At 39.0% G+C, this 11,715-nt stretch overlaps 1 protein-coding gene across 1 annotated transcript in view; it reads right to left on the reverse strand.

The window, feature by feature from the left end:
* TPK1 (thiamin pyrophosphokinase 1) overlaps positions 1 to 11,715 on the reverse strand; it is a 306,848-nt gene that overhangs the window by 145,242 nt on the left and 149,891 nt on the right. Inside the window, exon 6 of the mRNA XM_007466670.1 lies at positions 9,068 to 9,214. Within this exon, the coding sequence (XP_007466732.1) occupies positions 9,068 to 9,214 (147 nt within the window). The remainder of the gene's footprint in view (positions 1 to 9,067; positions 9,215 to 11,715) is intronic.

The raw sequence follows: 11,715 nt of genomic DNA on the forward strand, positions 1-11,715 counted from the left end.
CCCTTGCCTCTTGAAACTCTAAACCACCTTCGTTTCAGTGTCACTCTCTTTTAGTTCTATTTCTTCTCCTTTAAGGTATTCCCTCGAGTTCTACCATCTGCCGTGGCTCTTTACACTCTACACCGTCCTTCCAGGGTGATGAGTCCAGTCCCAAGTTTCTAATTACCATGTATATATTGATGAATCTCAAGGTACACCGCCAGGTCAGGCAGAATATTTAACCCTTTTAGGCAGTTCTACTCAGTTCCCAAAACAGACCAATCTCTTTATGTCCCAAATTCAGCTGATTATCTTCCCATTTTGTTCTGTTCTTCTCACATTCTTTATTTCAAAGAAAGACAACACCCAGTTGCCTAATCCCGAATCCTAGGCATTGCACTGATTCCTCCCCTCTGTGTTCCTGCAAAGACTTTTGAACGCACATCCCAACGAACTGCATCATCTCTTCTTCATGCCCATCTTTACTTAAGTTTACTTACTCACGATTCCCTTCTTGGATTTCTGAAGATGAATGGCTTCCATCTCTTCCCTAATCAATTTATCTTTCACATTGCTACCAAACTATCTAAAATGTTAATCTAACGTCATTCCCTGATAAAAACACTTAATACCTGAACTTGGCCCTCAGTATAAAGACCATCTTCCTGAGAATGCAAACAAACCCCTCGTGATCTAGAACCTTCTTACTTCTAGCTGCATCTCCGAGGCTCCCCAGGATCCAGCAATTTGGAGATTCCCCCAAAGGTGGCAAGTTCTCTAAGGCCCCCTTGCCTTTTCACATTAAATGTCTTTATTCCTTTCTTTGCCTAACTGCCCATCAGCTAGGATCTCCCTCAGAGACTGTCCCCATTCTCACCACCAACCCTGTGCCCAACCTGGGTTAAATGATTTTTTTCCACGCCATCCTTATAGCGCCCAGTGTTTCCTTACAAGTAGTGTACATTTTGCTATTTGTTCTTCCATCTTTTCCACTAAACTCTAAGTAGTAGAACAGAAGCAGTGCCTTTTACTTCTCCACATGCACTGCCCACCACTGTGTCTATCACATAATTGGTGCTTAAAGAATGTTTTTTGCTGAAGTATTCTACGCTATACAACAACAAAAACAGAATCAGCAGAACAGAAAACAAACCTACAAAATAAACACTTCATGAATGTGTGATTTCACTTCTTAGTTAAAGAAAGTTAGTTTCATGAAACATGGATAAAACCACAGAGGGAAAGTTCCTATAGAGATCTAAAGGGGACACTGGGGTGCTTACAAAATGGGGGTTGTAGAGCTCTGGAATTTTGTGGTAGTACCGCACGTTAAACTTTAACGTCTGACTCCTAAGAAAGGCAAATACACTGTTCTACAACAGGATAGGGTTTTGTTTTATATTTTTTAAATGCCATGTAGTGGAGGAGGAGGAAAAGCACCCGGAAGGGGACAGAAGAGGAGAGAAAGGGCATAGAAACATTTTCCTAGAAAGTTGGGCAAGGTCTGAAGCCAGGGAAGGAAGAGGGTACTTAGGGCAGATGTGTGTCTGTGTGCAGTCCTCGTCGAGAAGAATCTGCTGCCCTGGCATACAGAGCAGACAAGCCGAAGAAAAAGAGTAAGCAATGCAAGGAGCCACTTTGAAGAGTGTTTAGGTTAGACATTGGGTGGCAGGACTTTCCCAGAGAAGGAAGCTTCGGTGGGTGTAGGACAGAGGAAGGAAGGAAGGGGGGATAGCAATTTGCCCTGTGGAAGAGGAAAGAGAGACTGAGGAGGCTCTGAGTGGCAGGCCATTTACAGACATGAAATGCCGAGCGGTCCTCTTTTAGGCATCGCTGCATGAAATCTATTTCATTTTCAGCATAAATTTTCTTTCAAGGAAATGCTGCGCATAACCTTGGGAAAATCACTTTACCTTTAAGTGTCTGCAATTGCTCATCTATAAAATGATCTCTCAGACTTTATACTATTTACACCAATATTGAATGGTTGTATGCTACTGTACAATTTATAAAAAAGATTCTAAGATGCCAAGCAACAACAAAAATTGAGACGATACGGAGGGAGAATGAAATAATAATCCAAAGAAAGGAATTATATAATTGGATAATAAATAGTGAGAAGATTATCAGTGTTGCCTATAGAGTCCCCTCACTCTAAATCACTCTGAGAATCACTTCTCTGGTGTTATCACTGATGAGATGGTGCTGCACGTGTGGACAGACAGATCCAAACCCCTGGTTCTCTGCAGAAACCATCATGCACACCAAATTTACATCATGAATATTCAGCTTCTTTCTATCAGACTATTAACATCTTTCTATCATATTCATTACCAGCATTTCAAACGTATAATGGAGAAAATGTCAGGACTTTATACGGTAAATAATTGATCTAGTGAGAGGAAAAAAACAAGCAGTAGGAAACATGGCTAAGATCATGAGGAAGAAATATTTACAATGTATGTATTAGTTCGTTCAACTGAGATAAAAACCGACAGCGTCGCTCTGTAACATCATTCTCTTATACATCAGACACTGGAATCCTGAACAGGGATCACTGAACGAGGTTTGGGATAACGCAAAAGGCTTGCCTTATTAACTCTCGGACAGCTCATTTTTTGGTCATAAATCCTATTAACTTGTATTACCAACTGCCATAAAACTTGGAGATAAAAGATAATTTATGCTCAGTGTACAGAAGCTAATGTTTCTGGACTCCTGAGAAGCACAGGACCAGAAAATGAGAAAGTATGTATGTGAAATCTGGAGCCATTCACACCCTGCATAGTAAATGCGACAAACACGCTCTGAGCCCCTGGCTGTCTTCATGGGGAACACAGCCTAACCCGTCATTGACATCAGTGGGATTTCATGGCTAAAATGTCTCTCACCATTTTCATAAAATCTCCTGCTCATAAAAGGGCATGATGTCTTATTAAGAACACATTTTTTGGGGGTAAAAGAGGGATGATGACTCTTCGGGGAGGGGCTGTTAGGCATTCTATTTTTAATTTGCTATTTTAAAATGGCAGTTTGAACATCCCTTCAAAGTAAACGTTACCTACTGAGGTTTTCACTCATAATGACATCTGACCCGCAGCAAGTGAAATATGCCAAAATACAATCGAAAAGACATTATATTCTAAAAAGTCAACCAGCTAAAAACTTCCAGTCTTCCAAATTTATATAGACCTGGAAGTACACTATTGCCTTTTTTTTTTAACATCTTTATTGGAGTATAATTGCTTTACAGTGTCATGTTAGTTTCTTCTGTATAACAAACTGAATCAGCTATTTGTAATTAACAAAAATGAGTCATAGGAAGTGGACTGAAAAGAGAATTAGATGAAAGATTTTAGTCTGCAACAATCTACACAACTTTAACTGAATGGCTCTCGACATACGGGCCTGTCCCAAATGACTAACGTACCCTTAATGAATGAAGGATGATGGCTTATTTACACAACACGGTCTCACCAGAGTCTCGTATGTAGAGAAAGAAACACAGAACATTACAGAAACATTAAGGTGAGTTGAGGGTTGGGAGGCTTTTTTTAGAAAAATCAAGAGAAGCACATTTTAGTTCCATGGTCCAGTGCTATCCCAGCCACTTCACCATCATAGAGCAAATACAAGCACTAAAACATTTATCAGCCAAACACACAGGTCCCATAAGACATCTCACACCTCCTGCTATTATCTTCAACTTCACACAACCTAGAATTATAGAACCAATTCTAGAAGACGCTGCCCTCAAAAGTAATACTCATAATAATTAACATTTATATTGAATTCTACCACTTTTGATATATTTTAGCAAAGTTTGATGGCAATCTCATTTAATCTGTTTAAATAATGAAGATTCTTGTTGTGGGTAGATTTTTTTTATAGTTGAGGAAAATGCAGAGTGTTATTTTTGATTAATTTCAGGGTAAAGCCACAAGGTAGGATATACCCTTAAGGTGCATCCAAGATCAATCTTATTCGAAAAGAATACTGTAGAGAATTTATATGTGTGTGTGTGTGTGTGTGTGTGTGTGTGCGCGTGTGTATATATATACACATATGCATACACTATGGATAATGACCAGCCTGCGGACTGTGACTTGTTTTAAGAGTTTGTCATTTTTCCATCTCAGCCCATTAATCCCATGAATAAGGAACGGTAGTGCAGTGGAAAAACTGCTGAGTCAAAACACTGCTGTGTGATTCTTATGATCTGTCCTCCTTGCCTCCCAGGACTGTTATGAAGCTCAAATGATATGCTTCTTGTACAAGTCCCCAAATTATCTCCTTTCTCAAGAATGGCTATTTGATGACTTTCAATTAAGAAGTACATTTAAAACATTTTGAAAGCATTCTTTATCTGTCACTGAAGCAAACCAGATTGATTTCCTTAGTCTAGCACCAGAATATTTGAAAACGGTTTCAATTTACGTTTATGGTATGTCCATCCTGATTGTGACTACAATAAGCCCTATTAACAAGGAACAGTATCCTGTAGACATCCATCCTGAATATACACACTACCTAATACAGATGCGTACTTTACTACATATGCCACATATAACACAGAGATAAATGAAAATACATCTTACAGAGTCATTTCAGCTCCAACGTTGTGTGTTCCATTTCTAGGATATAGGCTGCTTCTGTGCAATAATCAGCTTTTAATTGATCACATTTCATAAGTGTATAATTAGAACTGCTTAAAAATATGGTAGAGTGTGTAAGACTGATTCATATCTTAAGCCCTCAAACATACTCATTTTGGCTTTTGCAGTTGCCCTGGTTGCTAACTACTCTCTCACTAAAAGTGACTGAGAAGCAGAGACCTGGGAAAGACGAGCAGAGCCAACCCTACTGAGCCCCCAGAGGAAAGTCTGTGCTAAACATTCTTACTCCTCTCATGCAATGGAGAGGGTATGGTCTTGTGTGAACTTTCTGCCTCACACTATGTAATACTTACTTGACAGGGTAAGGTAATTTTCTAGTAGTTTCAATAAGACAAAATCAAAATGACCAGAGAGAGATTCTAGAGGACATAGTGTATGCAGGCACACTTACCATGATTACTATGTTTGGGGGAACTGGGGATTCTCTTTCAATGATTAAAGTCTGACATATCATAAATGGAAAAAAAAAAAAAAAAAAGATGATTATGTTACAGAACATAATCTCTGTCTCTGACAGAGACAATGGTCTGTGCTCAGTCATCTTCCCGGCCCACAGCCTTCCTCTTTTAGACCACCTCATACTGAGCTGGGGCAGTGTAACTGTGTTCCCACCAAAGGTGACACAAGCCACAGCCAGGCCTGGCCTTTAAAAACATGCAGTGCCACTTTTTACAGTAACCTTTTTTCCCCTGCTGACTCAACATGTACCCAATTGGCTTGGATATAAAATGGAGGATACTGCCCAAACCACACCAGATTTTCCATGAATGAGAAAAAAAATTAATCTCAGTTAAGCCTCTGAGATTTGGGGGTTAATTATCACTGCAACATACACAGGGTAGATTAGTACCCTGGCCAACCGACAACAATAAAAAAAAAAGCTAGAAAGAAATTAAAGGGAATTTTTCAAAATGCATCAAACATCTTTTTCTTTTTTTCAAAGAATATTCAAAAGCCAAAAACTAAGTTTTGATTGAAAAAGAACACCAATCTACCTTTCACCTTACAGGCATTTGATTTTTACCAAATCAGATGAACTTGAGTTTCAGTTGCTTAGGCCTCCAGGTATAGAAGGTCGTTAGGAGAGCAAGCCTGAGCAACGTAGGAGTGTAAAAGGAGACTGCACCACTTCAGCGGAGATTCTCAGAGAAAAGACGAATACAAAGGATACTCCCACGCGAATGCTAGGAAAACTGTCCAGCCAAACCTTGGTTAAGAAGAGGAACAAGTCTTCCTTGGGCATCTGTAACTGGAAGTCAAACTCCCAGCAGGATTAGCTTCAAAATACATACCACCGAGATGGTCCAAAAAAGTCTCAAACAAAAGGTCCTAAGTTATTAGTGCCTATAAATAACTGGGTTGGACGTCCATTCTAAATTCTCCTTGGACTCACTTTTATTTCCTTCTATAAGTAATTCCCACAGGTAAAGTTCCCAGAAATATGAGGTCATGGCTAAAAATCACAAAATACGGAATGAATCAAGGTTACAAAATAGAAAAGCAAAAGAGGACATAAAAGATAGATGACTTATAAAGACTGCAGATAACAGAATTTTTCTAGGCTATAAAGGAAGTAGGACAATTATGTTTTAAGAGTTTTTAAAATGTGAGTAAAGGGAAAGCTTGTAAGAGAGATGAATCATGGCAGGAATAGCCTTTGCTACTGAAAGGATGAGTTTAGTAGCAAAATAGAACAGCTAAAGCAGAAGAGTGAAGTGGACTGCAGAGGCGATGAGGAACTTCAGAACGCAGCCCAGAGAGATTAAGACGGAAAATACGAGAGACCAGTTCTGAGATATATATGGTACAATTAGTGGATCACACATATGCTTAACTGGAGTTGCAGAAGAAGGGAGAAAGAAAATGGGGGATGAGACAATATTTGGAAACATAATGGTTGAGAGTTTTCCAAACTGAGGACAGACAGCAATCTACAGATGGAGGAATTCCAAGAAATCCCAAGCTGAATACATTTTAGGAAGTCTACAATTATACAATGAAGATATAGAATACCACAGATAATGAAAAGGTCTTAAGAGCAGAAGTGGCTTAGATGTGGTTTTTGCTATCAGTTAATCTTCCAACTTTACTTTGCAAAAATCATTGTACCCCGTCTCGTTATCTCTTAGCCAGAGTATTTACATAGAGACAAGTTGCAGTTGACTATTTTAGCCTTCACAGCATCATAAAATCATTATAAAACAATAAAGCTCAATGCTTCACAATGGTAGAGAGTTTCACGCTTCAGAACCTATTGGGAAAGTACAGGTATTTAATAAACATCTAATTAGAAATCTAAGAAGCATATCTGTGCATGTCAGACTGCTAACTGAAATCTTCTAATGACTTCCCATAGCTTATGGCAAACAAGTTCATTCTGTAGTATGCAGAGTTCAAGGCTTTTCAGAGGCAGGATGCAAAGTAGTCTTCTGAGTCTGATCTTTCAATATGTTCCATATGGCTGCTCAGAATTACCTGTAGATGCCACAACATGCCCTTCAGCTCTATCTTTCTTTAGTGGCTCCTTCTAACTGGAATGACTTTCCCATCATCTTCTATAGCAGACATCCACTCATCCTTCGAGATTCTGCTGAAATGTAAGCTTAACACAATCTATGTTCCATGAAAGGAAGGTTTTTTTTTTGTTGTCATTGTTGCTTGCTGCTGTATCCACAGAAAAGTACCTGACATATAGCAGGTACTCAAGAAATATTTGTTGGGAATTCCCTGGTGGCCCAGTAGTTAGGACTCCAGGCGTTCACTGCCGAGGGCCGGGGTTCAATCCCTGCTCAGGGAACTAGGATCCCACAAGCCGTACAGCAGCCAAAAAAAAAAAAAAAAAAAAAAAAAAAAAAATTTTGTGAATTAATTAAGTAAATAAAATGTGAGTGCCTCTGTGAAGCATTTCCTTACACACCCATGACCAGATTATATAATCTTTCATCATCTTTATGTACTAACCTTTTGACCTTGCTTTATGTCTGTTTTATAAACGTCTTCTTCACTAGACAAAAAAAAAAAAAAAAAAAAAAAAAAAAAAAATTTGTTGAATTAATTAAGTAAATAAAATGTGAGTGCCTCTGTGAAGCATTTCCTTACACACCCATGACCAGATTATATAATCTTTCATCATCTTTATGTACTAACCTTTTGACCTTGCTTTATGTCTGTTTTATAAACGTCTTCTTCACTAGACATATGCTAGAGAGTAAAGAACATATGTTACTATTTCTGTTTAATCTTCAATTGCCCAGCAGTGCAACAGGTAGGTAGCAGGCACTCCGTAACTCTTTGTTGACCAAATAAATGGACCCTGTGGAGTTTGAAAACCGAATTCTTCAGCTTCGTTTTCGCACCTCACAGGAAGTATTCCAGAAAGCAACAAAGCCATGCTATGCAAAGAGCCAGAAAAAAATACACAACTGGCTGAACGATGGTAAGCACGCATGCCATATTAACCAAATAACAGTTTTTAGGTAATGACAAGCTACAGATGATGAATAGCAGATGGACTGAAAGCAAAGCTATAAGTAGCACATTACAGTGACAGGCAAAAAAGAAAAAAAAAAAAAACAACAACTGTCCACTGTCTTTAAAAAATGTTGCCAAACATGGGCTTCCCTGGTGGCACAGTGGTTGAGAGTCCGCCTGCCGATGCAGGGGACACGGGTTCGTGCCCTGGTCCAGGAAGATCCCACATGCCGCGGTGCGGCTGGGCCCGTGAGCCGTGGCCGCTAAGCCTGCGCATCCGGAGCCTGTGCTCCGCAACGGGAGAGGCCACAACAGTGAGAGGCCCGCGTACCGCAAAAAAAAAAAAAAAAATGTTGCCAAACAATCAGTTTTCAAATTGAAATACACTCATCAACCTCATAAAACATGTTTATATAATAAGAATTCTTTTCTAAGCACTACACTGATAGAAAATTTCCTTGATGTTTATCATTGGAAATGAATGACATCATCGTGAGAGTGAAATTAACAAGCAAGCAACTTATGAACAGTCAAAGCTCAAGACTAACTGCTTAACAAAATCAAATACAGTTTCCAATTATAACGACAACACTGAAAATATACAAGAATTCCATTTGAAATGTTTGCCAAGCTTTGTGCTTTCTCTGCTGAGATTTTTCTCAAGTGGCACTCACATTCAGCTGCTCAAAATGCAAAAATGCTAAATGTAATTCTTAGTGTCAATTTAATTTAAACACTTTTTCTTTTTGGTTTGCTTTGTTTTTCTGAGCACAATGAGGCTTCTCTTCCACCTGTTTCCCATTTAGTCACAAGTAATCAAACACGTCAACTTCACTCACAGTTCAAATACATAAGTGGGGCACATGTTTTCTCCTTCTGTACGAAAATGTTACAGGTTTTGTGGAAGCAAAGCGCTGACATTGTATTTAATCCTCACTTACCGGTTGGAGCAGGTAGATGAGAGATTCCTCTTGGATTATTATAATTGGCAAAGGAGTGATTCGAGTTGCTTGGAACAAAGTGCTCACTGATGCCATAATCTGGTCAAAACGCCCAGCAAGTCCTCCCAAGGTCACAATCATATCTACCTAAGAAAGCAAAGGAAAACCAGCAGTCACATATTTAAGGACTTTTAAAAAAATAAATTAATTAAATAACATCAAACACTTCCACAGAGCTTTCAGTACCCTATTTTATTAGATAAGCCATGAAAAAATGGCAGACATCATTTGTGTTGTTCATATGAAGGAATTAAGTCACAAGATTGGTGAGTGGCAGTCAGGTTTCAATAGGTTTTCCCATCTGCCTATTCACCTGGAAAACTAGCCAACTCTTCCTTTAAAACTCTGTTCCATGTCCCTTCCATGTGGAAGTCTTCCTGATTTCACAATTGGTGCCTCTCCCGTCCACTCCTCACGGCATCCCTGTGGGCACTTTGATCACCCAACAGTGAGTGAGCCCCCCCTAGAACCCAGGTATCTTAAGGACCGGTACTGGCTTTTCACCAAAACTAGTAAGTTGCCTAAACTCTCTGTACCTCATTTTTATGTTTACATGTAAAAACTGGATAATAATTACCAGTTGAGAGGGTTGCTGGGGGGATTAAATGAGGTAACTAAATAGGTCAATAAGTGCAAAGCATTTAAAACATGTTCACAACACAGTGACTGTTTAAAAAGTGTTAGCTATTCATCTATTGTATTATTTTCAGTATATTACATTTATATTGCTATTTTAATTATTTTTACATGTTGTTTGGTATGTTCTTTCTTTTCATTTAACACCTTAAGCAAAGCATTTCCTATGACTACAGTATAGTTTATTTAAATGTTCCCCTGTTGTTGAAAATACATTTCCATGATATTTGTATATAAAATTACTGTGATGTTTTCCTAACATATGAGACAATGGTTAAAGAATGGCTGCAGGGCAGTGGAAGGGGGCAGAGTAACAGTCTCCTCCTGCATAAGGCAGTTGGCCGAAGGTCTTAAGGAGAATGAAAAAGAGGCACTGCCTGGTCTCTTTCCTTCTGCTGGTCAGCCTGATCTTGTGATGCATCAGCAGAGTCAAAGCTGGTATACTGATCATGAAAAAGGAAAGACAGAAGAGCTTAATTAAATTATTATAAGAAAACCTTACATACAATAAAAAGTGACAGTTATAATCACTCTACCTGGAATAAAATAGAAATTATTTACAGATAGGAAGTATTTGGCTCTTAGTTTTAGGTTTTTTTTGTTTTTTTTTTTTTGCGGTACACGGGCCTCTCACTGTTGTGGCCTCTCCCATTGCAGAGCACGGGCTCCGGACGCACAAGCTCAGCGGCCATGGCTCACGGGCCCAGCCCCTCCGCAGCATGTGGGATCTTCCTGGACCGGGGCACGAACCCGTGTCCCCTGCATCGGCAGGCGGACTCTCAACCACTGCGCCACCAGGGAAGCCCCTGGCTTTTAGTTTTAAAACAGTACATTTTAAAAGCTCAGATAACATCTAGTCTGAAGAAGGCATGATTTTAGAAGAGTAACATATCACCCAAGCACCGGTATAACCTGTTCAGTCTCCAGAGGAAGAGTAAGTGGCTTAAGCTCCATAAAGCCAAAGGCTGTGCTTCTCTGGTCCACAGGTTGTGGCCCTGGTCCTCTGCATAGTGCCTAACATGTATAAGACCTCAAATGTTTGATGAATGAGTAAGTAAAGACACTGCAAGAAAAAACTAGTCAGCCTAAGGAAGAAAGAGATTAATTGCCGTACTACAGGAATATATAAATCAGAATGCGATTCCATAAAAACATAAAAAAGTAAACTACACAGAAAAATTAAGAAATTTGGAATGAGTTTCCTATTTTTGACCTTGTCAGAGTATAAGAATTTTAATTTTGAATAAGATGCTTCAGGTCAAAGCTAGAATATTTTAAGACAAGTATACCACATATCTAGAGGATCTAAAATTTTCTTTGGCGATCTTTCTAGAACTCAGCATTAGATTTGAGGCAGAGAAAGGCCATGCACTCCAGGAAGCATGTATTACTCCTAACACACAGGTGAAGACTGGGACATCTTAGTCTTCAGAGGAAACTTACAAACCTTTGTTTGGGGTTAACAAGTCCAGTAATCGCTCCTGGTCGTGTTTAGGAAACCTTATTAGTAAAGCCACTCCAGACTGGAGGGGGAAAGGCCCAGAAATTATACAGGACCTCAGAAGAACTAAAGAGAATTTGCTTTAAACTGAAGAGAAAGACACTAAAAGAAGTTATATATGAAATATAAAGTAGAGAAAGTTCTAAGGCTCTGGTAAAAAGCACATGGCACAGTCCTATCTACATAATCCTAAATTCATATCAGAACCAAGGCCTGATGATAAAATAGTTGATTCACTATGCAGATTCTGGAATCCTTTTTGTAGGTTCTCAATTTTTCATTACTATACTCCAAGCCTTGAGGGATCCCATAACCTTTAAGGCTGAAACTTAATCCACATCTTCCACACTGGGATATCATGATGAATAAGCAATATCTGTAAACCAGTCACTGAATTTTTCAGAATAAAGAAGCAGCGAGATTACTTCTCATCACTACTCATTTTCCCTAC

The sequence above is a fragment of the Lipotes vexillifer genome, unplaced genomic scaffold (genome assembly GCF_000442215.2).
Source record: "Lipotes vexillifer unplaced genomic scaffold, Lipotes_vexillifer_v1.1 scaffold71, whole genome shotgun sequence".
NCBI lineage: Eukaryota > Metazoa > Chordata > Mammalia > Artiodactyla > Lipotidae > Lipotes > Lipotes vexillifer.